Source organism: Metarhizium robertsii (genome assembly GCF_000187425.2).
Source record: "Metarhizium robertsii ARSEF 23 chromosome Unknown MAA_Scf_3, whole genome shotgun sequence".
In the NCBI taxonomy this organism is placed as follows: domain Eukaryota; kingdom Fungi; phylum Ascomycota; class Sordariomycetes; order Hypocreales; family Clavicipitaceae; genus Metarhizium; species Metarhizium robertsii.
The window spans coordinates 251,301-272,901 of NW_011942171.1; the positions used below are offsets into that span (position 1 = coordinate 251,301).

At 53.7% G+C, this 21,601-nt stretch overlaps 8 protein-coding genes across 8 annotated transcripts; 3 read left to right on the forward strand and 5 right to left on the reverse strand.

Moving 5' to 3' along the window:
• Positions 1-2,056: 2,056 nt before the first annotated feature.
• MAA_00312 (serine peptidase) lies at positions 2,057-3,863 on the forward strand (the record flags this gene model as incomplete). Its single annotated transcript, XM_007818310.1, has 4 exons — positions 2,057-2,968; positions 3,038-3,167; positions 3,224-3,365; positions 3,431-3,863. The coding sequence occupies 4 exons, from the start codon at positions 2,057-2,059 to the stop codon at positions 3,861-3,863; spliced, it is 1,617 nt and encodes a 538-aa protein (XP_007816501.1).
• Positions 3,864-4,593: 730 nt separating this feature from the next.
• MAA_00313 (uncharacterized protein) lies at positions 4,594-5,267 on the reverse strand (the record flags this gene model as incomplete). The annotated part of the gene is made up of 2 exons (XM_007818311.2): positions 4,594-5,194; positions 5,254-5,267. 2 exons carry the CDS (start codon positions 5,265-5,267, stop codon positions 4,594-4,596), a joined length of 615 nt encoding a protein of 204 aa, XP_007816502.2.
• A 368-nt stretch (positions 5,268-5,635) lies between these two features.
• On the reverse strand, positions 5,636-5,946 carry MAA_10887 (HET-domain-containing protein; the record flags this gene model as incomplete). Its single annotated transcript, XM_011412833.1, has 2 exons — positions 5,636-5,773; positions 5,839-5,946. 2 exons carry the CDS (start codon positions 5,944-5,946, stop codon positions 5,636-5,638), a joined length of 246 nt encoding a protein of 81 aa, XP_011411135.1.
• Positions 5,947-7,532: 1,586 nt separating this feature from the next.
• On the forward strand, positions 7,533-8,348 carry MAA_00314 (uncharacterized protein; the record flags this gene model as incomplete). Its single annotated transcript, XM_007818312.2, has 1 exon — positions 7,533-8,348. One exon carries the CDS (start codon positions 7,533-7,535, stop codon positions 8,346-8,348), a length of 816 nt encoding a protein of 271 aa, XP_007816503.2.
• A 1,227-nt stretch (positions 8,349-9,575) lies between these two features.
• On the reverse strand, positions 9,576-13,205 carry MAA_00315 (stress response protein NST1; the record flags this gene model as incomplete). The annotated part of the gene is made up of 1 exon (XM_007818313.1): positions 9,576-13,205. The coding sequence occupies one exon, from the start codon at positions 13,203-13,205 to the stop codon at positions 9,576-9,578; it is 3,630 nt and encodes a 1,209-aa protein (XP_007816504.1).
• A 3,378-nt stretch (positions 13,206-16,583) lies between these two features.
• Positions 16,584-17,523, forward strand: MAA_00316 (RAS-like GTPase, Rho2 subfamily; the record flags this gene model as incomplete). Its single annotated transcript, XM_007818314.1, has 3 exons — positions 16,584-16,618; positions 16,768-16,846; positions 16,978-17,523. 3 exons carry the CDS (start codon positions 16,584-16,586, stop codon positions 17,521-17,523), a joined length of 660 nt encoding a protein of 219 aa, XP_007816505.1.
• A 767-nt stretch (positions 17,524-18,290) lies between these two features.
• MAA_00317 (RING finger domain protein) lies at positions 18,291-18,728 on the reverse strand (the record flags this gene model as incomplete). The annotated part of the gene is made up of 1 exon (XM_007818315.1): positions 18,291-18,728. The coding sequence occupies one exon, from the start codon at positions 18,726-18,728 to the stop codon at positions 18,291-18,293; it is 438 nt and encodes a 145-aa protein (XP_007816506.1).
• Positions 18,729-18,857: 129 nt separating this feature from the next.
• Positions 18,858-20,743, reverse strand: MAA_10888 (DUF636 domain-containing protein; the record flags this gene model as incomplete). Its single annotated transcript, XM_011412834.1, has 2 exons — positions 18,858-19,349; positions 19,442-20,743. 2 exons carry the CDS (start codon positions 20,741-20,743, stop codon positions 18,858-18,860), a joined length of 1,794 nt encoding a protein of 597 aa, XP_011411136.1.
• Positions 20,744-21,601: the final 858 nt, after the last annotated feature.

Sequence of the window (21,601 nt, forward strand, 5' to 3'; positions counted from 1 at the left end):
TGGTTCATGGCTTCTGGGTTTGGCGGGGAAACGATGGGGACATGTTTCTTTTTCACTAGGACAAGGACGATAGACGTAACCTGGTTTTCTTCTTGGCAATTCGTACTCTGGAAACAAACATGTGCATGCATCGCGTTTGGCTGTGTAGGGAATGGCTCGCTTCGTTTGATAGAACCGCAGCGCCCATCGGCAACCGACGTTCCGTGTGTACGAGAAAGCTGAGTGACGGCCACCCAATCAGGGCTTCTACTGGCATTCAGCTCATGCGGTGGTGTTGTGTTTGCCGTACACCGTTCTCGGATCATGCGTGGCATGGTTGCACGTAGTCTCGTGTCCAATGATGCGGTGCCGCATGAAGAATGCCAGGCAATCAATAGGTCCATGAATGCTACCAGACAGAATAAATACCGCGGGCGACCACGGTCCAGCCGCCAAATCGTATCATGCGCTAGTCCTTGCCGAACGACACAAAAAACATCATAAACTTGCGTTTTATTTGACCATCTAGCAGCAACAAACGGACGCAGGTCAATATGAACCGCCTTGTGAGACTTGTTCTTGTGGCCGCAGTGTCTGTTTCTGCTGTGCCCCAACCGGCCGATTGTAATAATGATTGTATTCCTGTTCCACCGCCTTGCGCCAGTGGCTGGGTACGCTACGTTATTTTTCCTTGATAATCTTGTTGTTTAAAGAGGTGCTGATGATCTTGATGGTGTAGCATGTTGTTGGCCAAGTAGGTGGCCACTGCCTTTCATCCTACTGTTCGAGTCGTTTGTCGCTAACTCTATAATCTACAGCCTCCGTGCTTTAGATGCTGCCCAGACGTCGAATAGGCCCAAGTGCTATTTCTGTGGCGAAAAGGCTTCAAATGTTGGGTGCATGGATGGTGAGCCTCTCGAGTCTGGTGCGTCAGTCCTCCAGGACCGGTGATAGCAAAGTCAATGCAATATAGTTCCCATGGAAATTCGGGTATTTCCACATCATTTCCGTAATCGTCTAACGCCGTATGATGATGAATCTCTTTTCTGCCCCGTTTTTCGCCATGACTACTGCTTCTTCTTGCACCGACGACCCGCGACAAGGGGCAAGGCGCCCGATTTCAGCATGGCAAGATATGCAACTAGTGCGATTTGTTTAAATTCTAGGGCAAAAGGTCCCGGCTGCCCCATTTCCAATGATGTCAGGTGCCGTGTTAGGTCATCATGACTGCGGAGGCTGAGTGTCTGCGCATGTACGGAGTAAGCTGCCGTGCATCAAGTCCTGATAATATGAAGGTGGCAATACCTCCTTCGGACGAGACATGTTAGTTTCAACTGCATAGATTTTCAGTGGCTACATGATAAATATACTTGTGTTGATGAGTTGTCTCCCTGCATAACAACTTGACGCATGGCAATACATGGTTAGTTTAAAAAGCACCTAGAGCCACAGCAAAGAAGCCGCCCCCTTTTTTGGCTTCAAATTGCAATCAACCTTCTTTTAACGCCAACTCTATTCTCCACAGCCATGACCTCACTGGAAGCCGTACCGCCTCCCAAGTACAGATGCTAACATGAGCCTAGTTTCCTATGCGGGCAGCTGACAATCTTCCCGTGGCGTCGCAACACCCACTTCGGCACGAGACCCGAAGCCATGGAACCTGGATGGCGGCAGATCAGGCACGCAGCTGCAGAACCTGAGCAGCTTCAGGCGTATTTTGTTCATTTGCCCCCCTGTAATCGTGTGATTTGGCCAGTGTCGTGCCTGGATTACGTTGCTATTCGTCGAGTTGCCCCAAAAACAAGCGTGTAATTAGAAAGTCGACGGGCCATCTTTGCTATATGGCATGGCAAATATAGCAGGCCACTAACTGATACTAGTACTACGACTAGGAGGCTAGGACGACATGGCGCCATCAAGAAGATGTGGTCGAGGTGACTGCAAAGTATATAGATTTCAGTTTTTGCCGCCTCGAGCCAAAAGCTATTTTCCCAACTCATCTTGCCTTGGCCATCTTCCAGCCGAGTGGCCCCCCGGAATTTACTGCAAAATACTCGTCTACCAGACATATTAAGCAATGCGTGTAAGTAGTTTCGTTGGCATAGCAGTAAACCTCTTGCTCGCTGTGCCATCAGGGGCTCGCATCAACCGGATTCACCTGAACGGCCTACCACCTCCTCCGCCCAACGATGGCAGCTTGACCAAGAGATCCCATGGCCCAACCCACGAAGGCGTTTTCCAGCAGCTCATAGACCACAACAAGCCCGAGCTCGGCAGATTCTCCCAACGCTATTGGTACAACGCGGATGACTGGGCCGGGCCCGGCTCCCCGATTATACTCAACGCGCCTGCTGAGCACGAGGCCAATGCCTTCCATGCGACCAAAAATTCCCTCGCCGGGAGATTTGCTCAAACCAATGGCGGTGCCGTCATTGTGCTCGAGCACCGATACTGGGGCAAGAGTTCTCCCTTCGACAACCTAACCACCACCAACCTTGAGTACCTCAACCTCGACAACGCCATCCATGACCTAATCTACTTTGCCCACAACGTCGAGCTGCCATTCGACCTCGCCGGGACCTCAAAGCCAACCAAGGCACCGTGGGTTCTAACCGGCTGCTCGTACGCTGGCGCCCTCGCGGCATGGACGCACCACCTGGCCCCGGGCACCTTCTGGGCATATCACTGCTCAAGCGCCGTCGTCGAAGCGATTCCCAACTTTTGGAAATACAACGAGCCCATCAAGGAGGCCATGCCCAAAAATTGCAGCACGGATATGCAAGGGGTCATGAAGCACATTGACGGCATCCTATCTGACGGCACAAAGGACGAAAAACATGCCCTGAAGAAGAAATTCGGCCTCGAATCACTCACTCATGACGACGATTTCGGCGCGGCCCTCGCCGGCGGTCTGCAAAAGTGGCAAAGAACCGTGTTCTTCAAGACGAAGAAACCAAACGCCCTGTACCAGATGTGCGACTACCTCGAGGTACTATCCCACACTACCCTGGTCCATATTCGAGCATACCTGAACACCATCTAACATGGTACAAAACAGAACGTCTTCCCACCGAAAAGCAGTCGCATAATTAGCGACCGGCCTGCTGTTCCAGGGCCAGAGGGTGTCGGCACTTCCAAAGCCCTCGACGGCTTTGCCAAGTGGTCCAAAGAAGTCTATCTGCCGGGAGGTGAGTCACCCGCCATGACAACAACGGAGCTCCCAGACACTGACAAGAGCACCCAGAATGCGCGGAATTCGGCTACTGGGCAGACAACAACACCGCAGCGTGCATGGACATGAACAACAAGGACAACCCCATGTACACGGATCTCTCCGTCAACAACACGGCCAACAGACAGTGGTACTGGCTACTATGCAACGAGCCGTAAGTCCGGACCCGCGCAGATATCCAAAAAAAGAAGGTTAACATCCAGCTCACGATACTCCCAGGTTCGAGTGGTGGCAGGTCTCCGGGCCAGACGACATCACCGGCCTCGCATCCAAGCACGCGGGCCTCGACTACGCCCACATGCAGTGCCGCAACATGTTCCCGCGGGAGGGCAACCGCACGTACGGGCTGAAGCTCGGCCGGACCGCGCGCGAGACCAACCGCAGGACCGGGGGCTGGGGCCGCGTCAAGACGACGCGCCTGATGTGGGTGAACGGCGAGCTGGACCCGTGGCGGGCGGCCACGGTGTCGGCGGACCAGAGGCCCGGCGGGCCGCTCACGTTCACGCCCGAGGCGCCCGTCTGGGTGCTCCCCGGGGGCGTGCACTGCAGCGACATGCTGACCAGGAATGCGGAGGCGAACCCGGCGCTGCGCAGGGTCGTGGAAGACGTCTTGGGGACCATGAAGAGGTGGGTGGATGAGTATTACAAGTGAAGAAGGGGCGGGGGGGTCGATGTGAAATTAGAGAATGTTGGTGGGCCTAGGCTAAAGAGCGTCAATGGTTTGACGCATGATTCTGATATTCATGTCGGCGTGCGTCTTCTTCCCGTGTGCATTGGTGTCTGGTTGTATTTCAACTTTGGCCGATTGATCATGGATGGAGTATCGGGATCTGAGAGTGGCCATGGGCGTTCTCACTACAATGCTAATCAAAGGCGCAAGTGCTGCGTGTCAATATCTTGCTACATATGTCCTTACTAAATGTACTGTAACTGCACAGACATTAGATACCTTGGCAGCCTCTCCATAAGCTAATTTGGTAAACCAACATGGACAATACCCAGGAGAATGAGCTAAAGGGAAAAACGGCAAAGGGAAACAGGCGACCGTCGTGAGATGATCTACATGAGCGGAAGTGCATTTAGACGGTATTTTGATCATCATTCGCAACAACATTCCTTTGCTTGACCAAGAAAACATCGACCGAGACCGCTCTCCGTCCAGGATCGTCGAGGGTTCAAATAGATATGCCTCGTTCGCGGCGTCAGTAGAGCGTATTCCATCGTCAGCTTTATGCTATTTCATATCCATTCCTCGACTCCCAGTCATTGTCGTCAATGGTCATAAATATACATGTATCTCAGTCACCCCCTCAAAAAAAGTCATTTTTCTCGTCCTCCTGGTAGGCTATGCACCGCCCGTGGCAGCAAACTCTCAGCGTATTTCATTCGAAAGCCAGCTTCCACAACCCATCGCCCAAGAAATGCGCGTCCTCAACCACCGGCCCCTTACCCTTGGCCTTGACCTCGTCGGTTCCGCAGACCAGCGTGCCCACGGCACACGCCTCCTCCTTGCCCTCGGCCATGATGACGACGGGCTCGCCCTTGTGCAGCTCCCTGCTCCAGCGGCCGTCGGCGTCGACGCCCTGGTCCATCTCCCTGCCGTCCTCGAGGCGCGCGGCGGCCCCCTCGACCGGCAGCCTGCCCCCCTTGGACGTCAGGCCGGGGGCCATGAGCGTCGCGCCCATGAGCACGAAGCGGATGGCGCCGCGGTCGATGCGGATCGTCGGGAAGCCCTGCGGGAAGCGGTGCACGAGCCTGAGGTGCGGCATGATGGCGGCCGCGTTGTCCTGCTGGTAGAAGAGCGGCTCCGCGTCCAGCACGTACAGCGTGTTGCGGTCGGGCAGCTTCATGCTCGCCAGGGACGCCTTCTTGGGCAGGATCTCGTCAATGTGCGGCGTCAGCAGGGGGTACGTCGTGAGCAGCGACTGGCGGAGGGAGCGCTGCACCGACGACTTGAGCTTCTGCTTGGGCGAGGGGGCGATGCTGCGCTTGTCAGTTTGGTGGAAGGGCCTTGCGTCTGGCCGGTGGCGGGCTCGACGTACTCCTTTTTGAACATCTTGGGGGCGGGTTGTTTCTAGAATTTGGTGTTGAGCTTGGTGTATGGATGGCGGGGTGGGATACTCTTGAGGTCGATGCGAGGCAAAAAGTTGGTGCCCCCGCTGGGCTTGTGATGGCGGGGTAAAGACGCGACATGCAATACGGGGGGCCAACTGGAGGTTGCTTCTGACGAGCATCTACTTGGAGTCATATGGATTGAACGAGGGCAGCTGAATGGATGGATCTGGTGTTGAAGAAAGATGTGTTTATTAAAAGACTCTACTTTGTTGGAGTGCAGGCGTAAAATACACACGTATCCAAGCGCTTGTTGGACGTCCCGGGACCCGGGGTCATCGAACTTGGCCAGGGACAGGCATCTTCGAGGGACTACCCGTGGGTGACGTGGGAAACGGTACCCTTATCGTCCAGGTGGACGTTGAGCCGGTTCTCTTTAAAGTCCATGGTGACGGCCTGGCCGGGCCCAATGACGCGGTGCTCCTGCGGGAGGTCTTTCCTGCAGAAGAGCTGCGACGGTAAGCACGTGGACATACGAAGTAGGGAGCGGGTGTTGTTCCTTTCGGCTGGCTTACCGTCTCTGCGTGCTCCGTGTCGGATAGTTTCTTGCCGACGAGCTTGTTTTGCCATTCTTCAGTCTTATTGCCGGGCTGGCTGGTGATTCCAGGCACAATAAGCGGCATGGCGATGATGGGTCTCGGGATGGATACTCGGGGGTTGATTGGGGGGAATGGGCTGGGAAAATAGCCAGAACGGGTAGTCAAGACGATAAAGGTTTGCCAACTTGAAGAACGGAGCACCAGGGAGAATTACTTATATAGTCGTTCAAGGTTAATGCTGGACATGAAATTGGCACCTCGACCTGCTTTGTAGGGTAAGTCGAGCGGACGCGATGACGAAGTGGTGTCGTGGGCGATGACGTCGTTGGCCAACGACGGTGCGCCCATCGAGCCTTCGAAAGACCCGCATGGTGCCGCAGACCAGACCACTTTTCTCCTTCTTCTTTGTTCACGCAACTGCGCTTTTTCGTGCACAGCCTTTGGGTACCGAGTCCATGGCACAGAGCCGGGTTTCCCAATGGAATGCAACGGCAAACTGGTGGGAAAAAGGACAGGATTCAACACACAACTGGCAAGAGTTTGCAGAGCCGGCAAAGTTGTAACGCATCAATGATTTTACCTTGGCCGTGGATGCCGCCCGAGTGATGCCTCAACGGCGTCGACGAGTGGCCATGCGCTGCCGCCCCCTTACTCTTGGTGTGACAAAGGGGGGCGGATGGCTCCGGACCCCAGATTCTGCAGCCCTCCCCTAGTGGCGAAGACTCGTCCTGTCCTTGAAAGATGAGACGTTTGGCTGATGAGTGCGACTGGACACGTCGGGATATTTGGAGCCCCAGAACCCAGGGAATTACCAGACAAATTACTCCGTACTCTGTACAGAATCAATTCGCAAGCAAGTCCCCTATGGAGCAGGTCGAGGTGCTAAAAATAGCTGGGAAACTGACCGGTCGACAGCAAAACGGGGCCAGGGTAATGGAGGCTAACTGTCAATAGTACTAGTAGACATCGATGCTTCTTGCTGCCAGTTGCTGCCAGTCATTGACTCCCCGTCGTGCTACAAGGCTGGTTGCCCATCGGCCATCCGCTGCCGCACAGCCCAATTATCGACGCAAAGGCCAGTGCCTGCTGACAGCAATTGATGCCTGGTCCCATGGCGCTCAAGTGCTCTGGCCCGGCAAACCCGTCAGCCACAATGTCCGACTGAGCTAGGGCTGACAGCGCCTCCATGGAGATCTCCATACCGGACCGTTCTCATAAATGAGGGCACCACTTTACGTCCAATTGAGGGACCCATCCTGCGGCATATGGCATGCCAGCTATTGGGTCCGAGCCGCGCTCCCTTTTCGCTTCCCAACGAGAGCCTCATTCCTCTGTTGGCTGCCTTTCCCCCCATTTTCCGAACACCTCCAAGCACAGAGAGTCGACGATCCATCTCCCCCTTGTCTCCTTGACAGAAGCGTCTCCCTCCCCGTCCTTCCTTTTCCTTTCGATTGCCTCGCACCTGTCCCTGCCGGCGCTGCACCCAGACTCCAACTATTTCTCCTACGGGGTCCAGTTTTTGCCGTCCGAGTGAAGATCCCAGACCCCTGATCCAAACCACCAAAAAAAAAAGTGTTGCAAGAATCGGCGCTGGTCGGACGAAAGGCGACTTGCCCGCTCGCGGAAGAACAGCTAAAAAAAATATCCAGCGTCTCACCACTCCATATACGATGCGGTCCTTCTCCCTGGCCGCGCTGCTGCTCGCCAGCACCTCCGCAGCCCTCCCCCGAAACGAGTGCTTCCGCGTCCACAGCAAAGCCCTCGCCGAGTACACCGACTGCGGCAACCAGGCCGCCGTGAGCCGGTGCCTCGCCTCGCTGTCCAGCTTCGAGCCAAGCGACCTCGAGCCGTGCTACACCAACGCCGGCTGCTCAGCCAGCCAGGCGGCCCTCGAAGCCCAGTACATCACGACGCGGTGCCAGGAATACAGCAGCGGCAACGAGCTGCGAAAACGCTTCCGCGCCGCCCTGGAGCCCGTCCGGGCCACGCAGGCCGTCGTCGCGGCCGCGCACCTCGCCGCGCGGGCGACGACGACGCCGGCCCCCGTCCGCAAGGGCGCCGACTGCTTCAGCGCCAGCGAGTTCGACACGTCGAGCTGCGACGTGGCCACGGAGAACGGCAAGGCCGTGACGCGCACGTGCACGCCGTCCAAGGGCACCTCGAGCGACTGCCTCTCGGGCTGGATCTGCACCGTCGACAGCTCCCACCAGGACATATGCATGAAGAAGCAGCCCATCGACACGGGCGGCATCATCATCGCCATCGTCTTCGCCGCCTTCTTCGCCATCGGCCTCGCCTACCTGACCTTTGCCTGCTGCCGCGAGCGCAAGCACCACAAGCGTGTCGCCGCCAAGGCCGAGGCCGTCGCCCTCGCCCGCGCCGCCACCAAGAAGCAGCGCTCGCAGGAGGCCCGCGCGCCCCTCATGCAGCAGACGCAGGAGGCTGGTAGTCCCAACCCTTTCCAGGACCAGCCTGGCCATGCTTAGACTTTTTTTCTTCTTGTTTTTTTCTAGCGGAATGAGGATTGGGGGCATGGATGGATGGATGGATGGTCGATTTTTTTTTTGGGGCCAAGTACGAACGACCACCCAGGTTATATTGTGGAATGGCAGATATCTTTGCGGAGGAAAAGGAACCAAGGAGATGATGTGGGCTTTCTTCCCCTCAATTTATAAAGAACAAGTTTTGGATTGAAACGAAAGGGATTTTTTTTCTTGGCTCGGCATCTTGTAATTATGGCATAAGAAACACAATACATATATTGCATAGATATTTGGCTCCAACATGTTGTGGGGTTATTTCCAAGCCCAAGGATTGTAATTGTATAAGTATGCGTTTCCAGTTCACACCCGCTCCAATGGCTATAAGTCCCCTATACTAGGGCTAGTAGTTGGCTGACAAGTTCAAACCGTCCATCGCAATGTCGACGTTATGTCACGAGCGGAGCACCACATTGCAAGGCATGCGATTTCATCCTCAACATTGCACTGATAGGCGGCATCCACATTCACAACACATTCACAACTGGGAGACACGCGCAGATGAAAATATCCTCTACAAGCGCTGTTAAATAACCCTTCCGTACCGTCGGCAATGGGCATGTTTGATATTTGTTAATCGAACATAGAGTAATGAAAACCGAATCTTGTCCTGCTCCCTCCCTTCCGCTGGTAGCCACATATCAATAATAATGACGGCCGACCGAATCGACCAGTGGCTAGTATAAAGTCGACACCTGATTGATCAATGCCGTGCATGTTTCGCTGCCCTACCTCCTTGCCTGCCGCTCCCATTTCTCCCACCAAAATTCCCTTCCAATGCCGTGTCGCTGAGAATTCCAATATAGACGCTACCATGGTGCTATACGTCATGTCTTGCTCGGCTACAGAAAGTTGCCATCCTTTCAAGATAATTTAGACGTCACTGTGATGTCTCCTTGTCGAATTACGACCTCGGAGTACGTCCCAAGAAATTCTTCTGTCAAAAGGCGCCGCACCGGTTCTGGAATGTGACACACTACACGACAGACCGTCAGAGAAGCGTGGGATTGGGTTGTTCCAGATAGACCAGTCAATCTTCAAATCTCGATCCACCGCCATGTTTGATGCAGAAGTCGATGCCCTATTCCTGTCGCCACTGCCACTTCTTCGGAAACCGCTCCTTCGAACCAGAGGGATCGCCATGACGACACCCCCTGCTTCAGAGGAGCTCTTCTAGTGGCCCCGCAAAGACGCGTGGTTGGTACGAGGACTGCAAACCTCTCCTGGTGCTCCTACCGCTCGATATGAATGCCCTGAAGCATCACTTTGATCCAGAGTCCAGCGAATCCTGTGCTGACCAGCGCCGCTCATATCACGCTTGGCATCAAACGTTCCACCCCCGTTGGAATTGTTGCCCTCGGTGTCACAGAGGTTCAGTAGGTCTTGTTCAGTTAGGGAGAAGTCGTTGGCATAAATCTCCACCTGTGACTTGATCGCGCCTAGGTCCATGTATCCCTCTGCATCGGCGGCTCCAGACGCAGACAGTTCTCTGTATGCAGCACACAGAAAAGATCTGACCATAACATGGCGTGGCTGGGATGAAGATCGAATGGAACTCATGGTTGGAGTTGGCGAGGCCATGTTAGCCATGCCAAAGCCTGGCGGAATTCCCGGAGAGCCCCACGTCGAACTCGAAAAACCAGGCGGTGCGAAAGGCTGCCCGTGTGCGGCTCCCGCCGGAGGACCCCAGGGATTCTGTCCCATGGGAAATCCTGCGTCCATGAAAGGGCTTGTCGGAAATCCTCCACGGGGCCCGGGGGGTTGATTACGCAGACTACTGGGGTTCATGCCCTCCAGCGGAGGTGCATCGTCAGCCACCAGAGCGCTGCTACCCAGATGCTTAGTTTCGTCATCTTCTTCGCGAGATTGGCGTTGAGACAGGCTGCCAGGGCGGCCAATCGGTGCAGGTCTTCCAATAGGTTGGGTCGGCACTCCTGCTGCCCCATCGTATCCAAGAGAGCCTTGGCGTGTATGTGTAGGAATCAGAGGCTCTTTCGCCATTGGGAACCCTTGGTGCATGGGGAACGGATCGGTGGAAGCGTGATTGAATCCTGGAGGCGCCATTGGGCCTTGGTGAAATCCTCGTGCAACTGGACCGTTCAGTCCAGGAGGCGGCATCATCACGTTAGGACCAGGACGAAATTGCAGGGGGGGGAATATAGCCTCGTGTGAAATAGGGCTGGGAAAGCGTGGCGGCCGGTGTTGTGTCAATCCTGGGGGCGGTTGCAAACCCATTGTCGGCGGCAATTGGAAAGGCGGCGTGTGGCTTGGTAGTCTGGTTTGCATACTGTGAGGTGACACGGGTTGATTGAGCTGAGCCGCAAGTATCGAGCTGCTTGTGCTGGCTTTTCTTTCTTGCCCAATGGGTCCGGGGCTGACCTGAATAGGGGTCCCGGGATGAGGAGACGGATTCTGGCTAGGCCCCGATGCGGATTGGGAAGCTGCCGAGCTCCCTGGACCAGAGTCCTGCTGCTGAGACAACGCACGAGATCGAATAGGTGTGGGCGCTTTCGGGATCGCTGGCGTGGCTATTGGAATCTTTGGCGAAGCGTAGCTTGCCGGGTTAGGCGGATGTTGCGATAGAACAGCCGGAAGGGGGGTAGAAGTATACCCCTGTCCGCGCTTTGCGATTTGAATAGGCTGTGCCTGAACAGTTTGGGTGGAGGACTTGATGTTTGCTTTGTCTTCTTTGGCTCGTTGAGCAGCTTCAGAAAGCTCTCTGTGAGCTTTAGCTGCCCTCGCCTCCTTTTCTCGCTTGTCGCGTTCCTGTTTCTCTTTACGCTCCTGTGCTTCCCGCTCTCTCATATCCCGAGCCTCTTTGTCCCTTTGACGTTGCTCTTCTTTGAGTTTCTTTTCGCGCTCCTTTGCCTCGCGGGCTTTGCGTTCTTGCTCCGCCTGTCTTTCGCGCTGCTCGTGAATGCGTCGTTGACGGTCGGCCTCCCTCTTTAATCGGGCTTCTTCCTCAGCCTTCTTCTGGGATTCTTTCTGTTTTCGCTTCTCCTCGGCTTTGTGTTTCTGTTCAGCAAGCCTCTGCTGCTCGGCTAGAAGCCGAGCAGCTTCTTCCGCAGCCTTTTCAGCCTCCTTGCGCGCCTTTTCCTCGGCCAAGGCCTGCTTCTTTTGAGCAGCCTTGTCCTTTTTCTTTTGCGCGTTTTTCGCTTTCTTGGCTTTTTGCTGATCAACTTGCCTGCTTTCTTCTTCTAACTCTTCTAGCAGCTTATCTTGCCGCTCTTTGGCCACTTTCTCCTTGTATGCGGATAGGACTCTTTGCTCGAACATTCGGGCAGCAAATATTTGGAACATTCTGCGGCCTTCCTCCATTCGCTGTTCTTCCGTCATTTGATCCTGGCAGCAGCACTCAGTATGGAACCGGGACGGCATTATAGAAGGATTAGAATATACCTCTTCATCCTCATACTCCTCGTCTTGGCTGTCCTCATAATCTTCCTCCTCCTCCTCTTCATCTTCGTAGTCATCATCGTCAGGAGGATGATTATGAGGAGCGGAGTATGAGCCGTTGGGATGACCGTAGCCGCGGGAGAAGTGTTCTCTTGCGTCCTCCTCGCGAGCCATGCGACGTTCTGCTAGCTGTTCCATCATTTCAATGAATCGCTTGCCGTCGTTTTTGAGTAGGTCATCCGCCACGGTGAGAATGCCGCCTAAGTCCATGTTACCATATACGCTGAGAAGAGATTCAAGAAGCTGCGTACCCTTGACTTGCAAACTACTGCCAAATGCCAAGAAATCCGTCATGTCTCGATCGTAGGGGTTGTGAAACTGCTCTGGGGGTTCGTCGTCGCTATATTCGTCGTCCTCCGCTTCATCCTCACTATAAACTTCCTCCAGCTCGTCTTCTTCATCTTCGTCGCCCACGTGCTCTACAATCCTACCATGAGACGGCTGTTGCGGGGTATAATTCGAGGGTAGTCGATGGCGAGGTCGCGGGGGAAAGTCTCGTGATGGTGGTTGCAGCATTGGTGGTCCATCACCGTGGTTGGCAAACTGCTCTAGCTCCAGATAGTACGCATCATACAAGCCCTCCAACTCCTCCTCAATAGCTGTTCGTTTCCGTCCACACACAGTACAACTGCATGTGTGCTTCTGCTGCTCCTTCATCTTCTTCAAGACGGCGTCTTTCTCCACCTTGACCAGTGACTTTCGCTCGTCTTCGCCAAGTCCAAGCCAGAACTCTTTAATGCGTTCTCTTTCTTCGTGATTGCTTGTGCTCCAAATCTTATCTCGTGACATGCCCGATGGTCGAGAGACATCTGGGCTGGTCATTCGGGGTACAGAAGTAGAAATAACTGGAGAGTTGTCAACATCGCCAAACTCTTCGGCATTCTTTCTCTTCTTTTTCTTGGTCTTTTTGGACTTGGGAGCCGAACGAGAATGACCATTCGTCCCCGCAGCAGCAAATTCGCCATTTTGCGCATCCTCCATATCTTCCTCATCACTTACGACGACGTCTTGGTCGTCGGGTAAGGTCTCGCTGAGCCCATTTGATGTTGATGAGGGGTCTGGAAGAGCGTTGGCTGCTTGCTCGACGGCGGCGGCCTTTGCTAATGCCTTTTGTCGACGCTTTTGCTTCTTGCGATTTACATTTTGTAAAGGCGCGTCAGGCGTGGGAGGGTTTGGCAGCGGATTCGCCGATTTAGCGGCAATTGTCGGCGTTGAGGGTTGGGAGGAGTCGGAAGGTGTGCTTTTGGGAACAGTGATGAACTTTGATCCATCCTTGTTTGTGTACTTGGCTGTGTTTCGAGGTGATGCCGGCGTAGGAGGAGCCGGTTTCTGGTTGGTGGCCGGCATCGTACGTTCGACAGAACGTCGGGGGGCGACACCATGAAGAGGTGGTGATTGCTGATGGCTGTTTGGGGCGTGCTCGCCGCGACGTCAATGGCCGATTCTGATGATGCGCACAAAGCAACAAGTCAGCCTCGAACGGATAATGAGCCACGCTAGGAATAAGTCTGCAGCACGCGACAGGAGCCGGGAGGGGATCGCCAGCGGCGGCAGGTAGACGGCGACGGCTGAGGTTGAGATGGGATTTGGTGGATGCTCTTGGAAAGCGGCTCAAATTGAGGGACGCCATGGAGTACTCACCCACTTCAACCACTCAGATTCGAGTCGGCCAACTGAGGGTTAGGTCAGCAATGACGCCAGTGGGGGAGCCGCGTTTCCCCCGTTGGAATGAAGTTCTCCCTGGGAAAAAATGACGAGCTGCTCCTGCTGGAAGAGTAGTCTCAGAAGCAGTAACAGGCGGACTGGTGGGAGGTCGTCTTCAATTTAGAGGTTGATGATCGGGCTGGCTGCAAGGTGGAAGTCACGATGTGGTGTAGTTACATGGCGGCGGTACATTTAGTCCTGCATCTCCAGAAGAGGACCATTCTTGAAGCCCATAAAAACTGGGTCTCATCCTTCAATCAGAGCCCCTTCTGTCATTCTGTGGTGTGGCGGTTGGTCATGCTAGTCGGCATTGGCAGTGAACATAGCCCGTGCACATGCACGTGACCACATCGATGACGGATTCTTCTCATCTTGCGCACCTTGATGAGGAGAGGGACCAGGTGTCGAGCAGAATCCAGAGGTTGCATAATCTACATTTTTTTTCCTTTTTTCCTTACGGAGTATTTTTTTTCCACAATTCTCACATGTAGTACATGCGGTATTCTAATAAGCCACTTTGCTCATGGCCAGCATGCCTGACTGCTTTGAGGCAGCCCTGCTCCAATTGAGCCACTTGAGTGATTCCGAGCCCGAACAGGGAAACTTCTTGACGACACTCTGATTCTTTGTATAGCCTCCTCGAAGCTATACAATGGAATTTTAACACATCTAACAGACCCATACCACTCTCCTAGTGATTCTATCCCCGTGACTCTCCAAGACTTGTTGCACTGTCGTCGGGTTGTGCACACCAAGGCTGTCGTCTTGATTTGCAACATTGTGGTGCCCAGTCAGAGTCGATTCGGGTCAAGCGGGAGCTTCATCCTAGTACGTATGAAAAAAGTAAAACGTCAAAGGTAAGATAAAGTCCACATGATTATTCAAAGAAAAGGATCTTCATTGCCAGCCTCCATCAACAGGGACCACCGCAGTCACTTGGGTAGTCTGGAGGTTGGATCGTGAGAGGTCAATGAATACGAGGAGACTGCAGCAGGACCCTGTCAGCCCTGTTCCCCAGTCACCTAGTCCGGACATGCAGGAAATAACTGCTAGTCGGCATAAATGCAGTTCATACCACTGATTAAACAATCAAGCCTCAACATGAGACGTTTCGCCCTTCCGACCAGTCAGGGCGGTCGCCCATCCAGCGTCTGCTGCCTCTACCTAGCCAAACTCGATCTCAAGCGGCTGGGTTAACTAAGATACCAGATTGCAGGCTTTGCAGCAGGTTGACCTCCATTCAATGCAAGGGCTGGCTCCACGGAGCACAGCCTCCTCTCTGGTCTCGGATGCGAAGCCACCTCATCGTTATTTTGAGTACAATTCACTGGTAGCCGAGTTCCGAAGCTTCCATCCTGGCAGGCCAATTCTCCATTTGATCTCTGGACGAGACTCCATTGAGTCCATTCAACTTGGTCTCGGGATGAATAACCCCATCCCCCCATGCTTGCGGACTCAGGCGCTGCCGAGAACTAAGTTGCAACACTTGTACACATGTAAAACAGGACACCTATTGTGGCCCTGACGGCTTGAACGGCCAACGATGGGACCATCAAGTCCGGACTGCGCTGCATATGTGTGGACGCGGTGCAGGACAGGACAGGGCCGGGGCATTTTTCCTCATTGGACCTGCCCGGCGGCATCGTTTAACTGGGAAACGTGGCGTGCCGTAGGCCTCTTCGCAGTCTCTGCGGGTTGTTGTTTGCCAAGAGACGCAGAAAGAGCATGAGAAGGCAAGGCAAGGCAAGGCGGGACGCTAGATGCATTGAAAAGTGTGCGCCTCGCGACAATAGTAATCGCAGGTATTGCAATGTTGCCTGCTTGGCCCAGTGCTCCTTGTTGGGGAAGCTGTTTGGTCTACTCCGTGGAGAGGCGAAACTGCTAGCTGCCCACATGTCAATTGCCCCCCCAATGCCTCAGCAACCAATCAGTTCGGCAGCAGCACCAAACCAGGTCCAGGGGCCATGACGAAAACTCCAACAGACCAGTTGGGCGAAGGCTTGGGATCTTCTTGGCTGGCCTGAGCTGGGGCTGCATAACGTTAGTCTATCCAGACTGATGGGTAAGTCTGTCGGCTTGGTGTCTACAACATGGGTTGATCAATTGATGTGTCCGTAGGCACTTCCGCCCGCAAACAACCAGACCCTTGCCATCTTGCAGGCGCTCAAGTCCTACCATGCACAAGTCCCGGGACCTGTGACGGCACGTAGACACGGCCAAGTCCAAGGAATACATATTACGGAGTACATGGAAGCAGTAAGGGGTCTCGCGCCCGTCATCAAATGGCTGATGACGAGTTTCCCGCCCGGAGTTGCCGTTATGTAAGCCGGCGCCGACCTGAGCAGTCAACATTTGAACGCCCCATCTGCCCCCAACTCTCGAATGCTGGTTCAACCGGCGCTGGTGTCTCCTTCGTCCACACCCCCCGACTCCAGAAACTAGTTCGACTTTGGAAGCCAACTCGAGTCTGGTCTGCTCGGCCAAGGTTCTCTTGTTGCTGTTTCTGCTGCTTCCCTTCTTCACCAAACCCCATCCTTGCCTTGCGACTTCATCATCACCGTGTGTCCGTTCGAGTCCCCCGCTTCGTTCTTGCACGAAACTTCCACCGCGTCTACGCTCTACGATCTCTTGTCCGATCTGACCCTGTTACCGCCCGACGTTCGAACCCGAAATCTGCCAATTGTTGGTGGCAGCCTTCTTATCCCTCGTATTCGGTCGAACGTCTCACACCCAGCTTAGCCCTCGTCCCACTGCGGCCTCCAAACTCGTCTCGCGGCCCGCCGTCCTGCTTTGGTTGTTTGCTCTTAATAAACACTGCGCAGGAGCATAAAGCGTCCCTTGTTGTCGTTGCTTGCACCCAACTCCTCACGAATTTCCTTCCAATCCAACGGCTGTGCCACCCGGGTCTAGTTGGAATTCGTGGACTGAACGGCCGTGGACTTCTGAACAACGACAACAGAGTCCAACACCTCGGCGCCGAATTCATCCCCTATTCAAGTTTCTCGATCCCTAGCTTTCAAGATGGCTAGTTCAAATTCTCAAAACGTTATCCGCAGGTACGAGCATGCAGCCAATTGAGCTTAATTCCATTGGCAGATTACCGTTTCACAACGCTTGACTACCAATGCGTCTTCCTTTACCTTTTTTTTCGGCCCGCAGAATACAGCCATGAATTGTTGCTAATTTGAATTTTCTACTATTGCAGAAAACTAGTCATTATTGGTGACGGTGCCTGTGGTAAAACCAGTTTGCTCAGTGTATTCACTCTGGGATATTTTCCTACGGTTTGTGCTATCCCAGTTTATAAGTCTTATATAAGCTATTTAGCTAACCTTTCTCTTTTTTTTTAGCGATATGTAAGATATATGTCAGACCCAATAGAAGCTAGAAATGATCCTAATACCAACACATCTAGATCCCGACAGTGTTTGAAAACTACGTAACCGATTGCAGAGTCGATGGAAAATCCGTGCAATTGGCGTTATGGGACACTGCAGGTCAGGAAGACTACGAGAGGCTACGGCCGTTGGCTTACTCAAAAGCCCATGTCATCTTAATCGGGTTCTCAGTTGACACACCTGATTCTTTGGAGAACGTAAAGAACAAGGTACGTGCTGCCCAGCTTGCTATCAGACGTATCTTGACGCTGACTCGACTTTGCATCGGACAGTGGATTGAGGAAGCGACACGACTATGCGCTGGCGTCCCCATCATTCTAGTAGGGTTAAAAAAGGATCTTCGAGAAGATCCAGTCGCAGTTGAGGAAATGCGCAAAAAATCTCAGCGATTCCTCACAACCCACGATGGAGAGATGGCTGCTCGGGAAGTTGGGGCGAAGCGTTACCTGGAGTGTTCGAGTTTGAGCGGCGAGGGAGTCGACGACGTCTTTGAAGCCGCAACGCGAGCCGCCCTCCTGACATTTGAAAAAGGCGAAGGAGGCGGTTGCTGCGTCATTCTGTGAGCACGGGCTCACCAGCCATCTAAATACGTTGGTAATTATATGAGGGCCAACGAAGTGTCCCTGAGGCTTCCCTCCTCATCACCGTCAAATTGGGACCGTCTGCCACATCTCGTTTCGTTTTGACCAGCATCTCGGTAAAGCATAGCATCCTCTCCTTAAATGGCGACGCGTGCGTCTCCCTTCCTTTCGACTGCTAATTCTCGTCTCCTGCTTGTTCTTTATTTTAATTGGGCCGTGATATTTGGCAAGCGAACTTGTTCTCTCTCTCAGTTGAGTCTATCTGAACTTTTACAGCGAGGCACACACGGATCTGCTTTTCGCAGTACAAAAAGCAGCGTCTCTGTATTAATATGGCGCGGAAAGGGTATAGATCACATCAGCTGGCCTGTGCGTAGCGCATAGTCGGTCCGTCTCGCAGCGTGTTGACTTGTTTTTTTGCGTTTTGTTTTGGGATAAAGAAATATTCCACCAGGGATGATTCGGGTGAATATTTCCTAAAAGTAGGTGCGGGTTGGACCAGCAGATTAGGTGTCAGACAATTGGCATTTAATAACAACAATGATTCTATACTCGACGTGGCAGTGGCCAACTTTTCCCATTGTGCCATGACGATGAAAGTGCTCCATTTTGAAAAGTAATGTTTGGCCATTGAATGTTGGCTTATGCTATTCTATTATTGCTTCAGAAGCTAGTCTACAACTGTTACGTATCCACATAACGGTGTGTGAACAGTACTTTTATACAAGCCCATGCCCCGAAATAAAGGGCTACCTTTTCCAGTCGTGATTCCAAGGCTCCTTTGCGGGACTATCCGTCTGGAACCGCGCATACTCAATGGGGACAGCATCCGTGCCCCAGACGCCCTTCTTCTCCATGGCCACTCTGTACAGATACCCTTCGCCCCTGCCATCGGGCCCGACCGTCTTCCTCAGCTCCTCGCAGGCATTGTACATGCCGGCGTGCATGCGCTGTCTCTCCTTGCCCATGCTCTCATGCTGCTGGCGCCGAAACAGCTGCCACGCGCGGTGGATCGTCCAGTGGCGCAGGTATCGCTGCCGGGCCATCCTCAGCGGCGGCGGGGCCGGCGAGAACATGTTCTGCCTGAGGGTCTTGATGCGCTGGAAGTTTTCCGACTTGGGGGCCTGGCGGCTCTTGCGGACGGGCTTTGTCCCCGGGCCGGGTTTGGACGGCGCTTGGCGAGCCATGGTGGGTGTGGTGGTTGAGAGGAGGCGCGCGGCCGAGGGGATTGCTGATTTGGGCGGCTTGCCAAGGAGGCTGCCGAGGGAGAATAATGATGCCATGAGTGGTGTTGTGCGGTGGGTGGATGCTATCTTTTAGGTTCTCGGTGTGTTGCGTGGGCGGCCGCGACGTCGTTTGGGTCGACGATTGTCGTCGGATTCGTGCTTCTCCTGAGATGCCGACGCTGGAGACTGTTGTTGCGACTCCGTTGCGTTTCGCTTCCTTCCCCTTGTCTCTGGAGGAGTGTATGCCGTTTCTGGTTCTGTTTTTACTACGATTGTGGAGGTGTCGTTGTGGCTATCTTGTCCTGGAGCCAGATCTGCCTGACCCGAACCGAGTTCCTGAGGTTGGAGCGGCACTAGCTGATGAGCAACCGTCGCGATGCTGTCAGTTGAGATTGGTGTGCAGAATTGGTCGCGGAGCTCAAATAGAATTCCGGAAGCGGTACGGTCAGTCCACTGCCAATCTTGACAGCAAAGATTGACTGCTGTGTCCAATGCTTCCTGGACTCGTGGGCGATTGAAGCGATTGTTCGGGTGGACAGGGTCGAGACAGAATTTCGGCTGCGCGTAGAATGCATGTATCTCCTAGAAAATGTTAGCGGGCCAAGGAAGGACGTGGCGGTCGGATTAAGATAATCCCGAGGCTCTCAGGGTGTGTGGATTAATTGTGACTTCACCTCTATTTCTTGGCCTTTCTTGTCATAAAGCACGCAGTGCTCAATATTTCTCGATTCGTGCAGTTCCCTCAATGCCTCTTTGCCCAGGATATCTTGATAGATGACGTGCAGTTCTTCAAGGGTCCTTTCTGTCGCCGACTCTACCGTCTCGATAAGTGGTGCCATTGCCACTCTGGTAAGTCCACGGCTCAGTCTTCCGTCCAGTTGCTCGACCAAGAAGGCGAACTCGCAGATCCGGGGATGATGGTCCAAAATCGACCGGGCCCAGCAAAGGTACGGATGATTGAGCGAAACCCTCATTCGCCAAGCATCGCGCACATGGGCTAGTATCCGAATGTTGATTTCAGAGAATGTCGGGACGTGCTGGTACTGGGCACCCCATAGGGGGCCATCACCCTCCGGCTCAAAGGAAATGAATGCGGCGAGTACCTGCAGGACATCTTTACAGACGAGTTCAAATCGTGTCGAGTATTCTCTCCAGGTCCGTGGCACTAAGCCCCGGAACTTGAAGCTGGCAGTCTCTGCACCGCCCTGGTCAAGGCCAAATGCACCGTGCAAGCCAGGATGCTTCCATACCGGACCATTCGGATCCCATGCCTCGTCTCCCTGGCAGTATTCGTCGCCACTTGTAATTCTGGGGCCGCAATACTCAAAGACATAGTCACCGCCGCTGTGGCCCAGGTAGTACCTCGAGTGCGAAAGTCCAGTGACAACTCGAGCCTCCCGAGAGTCTACATCAAAAAAGCCCCCGATTCGGACGTTCTTAAAGCTGCAAAGCCATCCGGGATTCTTGGAAATGTCTTCCAGCCACTCCTCCTGTTCCGTTTTCATCTGGGCCAGTCGTTTCTCGTGCGTCTGCACCCTCTCAGCAGCGTTGGCAATGGCCTGCAGCTCGTCGAGGTGCGGTCTAAGACTAGCTCGTACTCGACGAGTCCGCTGCATCATCTCCCACTTCTCTCTTTGCAGCGAAACCTCCGATCCTTCCTTCCCCAGTCGGGCATCTTCGCTCTCCAACATCTCCAAGACAGTTCGGTACCTGTCCTGCTCTGTCTCATGACCCTCTCCCCCAAGTGCTGACACTTGCACCTTCTCCAGGTATCTCTTCCACCTAGTACTGCAGAGACATTTTTGCTCAGGCGTCCATGCTTCAAGCTCGTCAAATTGTTCCTCGGGCACGAAGGAACGAGAATCTGGCTCTGCTGGGCCTGACAAAAGCTCTTCTTCCTCGACTATTAGATCGGTTGTCCTCAATCCGGTAGGAGGCAACAAGATTCGTCCCACGGCGGTTTCATTTCTCAACATAAATCTAGAGAAGAGAGTTGGTTATTGGATATGAACAAACATTCGAAAGTCGGCGTAAATTTACTCAGGACATCGAGTCTCATAAATCAGCAGCCCAAGCATTTACTCAAGTAGGCCTTTAGTCACCTAGGTACCCAGGTACACAGGCAGGTTTTTAACTTCCCGAGTACATCTACGGGCCGATTGCCGAGAGGACCGAACAGACGTAGTTCAAACCTACACTCTTATGGTGTAGGCGTTAATGGATAAGAATGCACTCGTTAATTTAGTCGGTGAGTGTACAGACCGGGCCATAGTTGCTGACCGAAGCCCACACCTGGAAATATGTCCCGATCAAAGTTGCCTTGTTTGTAGATGTGCCTACTTAATCCAGAAGAAAATGAGAAGATAAATTGCTTCAAGCAGGTCGCTATGAGGAAAAGTGCTGCAATATGCAGAGTCGGATTGGGTCTTGCCATGCACCATGTGTCGAGAGATGGTATAAGGTTGGGCCGCATTTGCCTATTTCAAGCCACGGGCGATTGACTTTTGTTCAATTGTTGACAGTTCTCTCTACGCCGCCAACACTAGAAGTACAAGACAAGGAGTCTTACCCCCTTCACTGGACCAAGACCATGCCGTAAGGATAAGGATCACGCCCGCTGGGACAAGTATGCAGAGCACAGTGCTTTTGAGAATCTCATTTATCCTCGACATGCACATCACGTACTAACTAGTGACGCCACAAAATCCCGGCACACGCTTTGACACAAACTCTAGGAATATTGGCTTGCCATTGAAGTGTTGCATCCTGCGCTCGAATGTATCCGCCGCTGTAGTCGCCATTGAATCCACACTTGGTCTACAAAACAAGCGGGA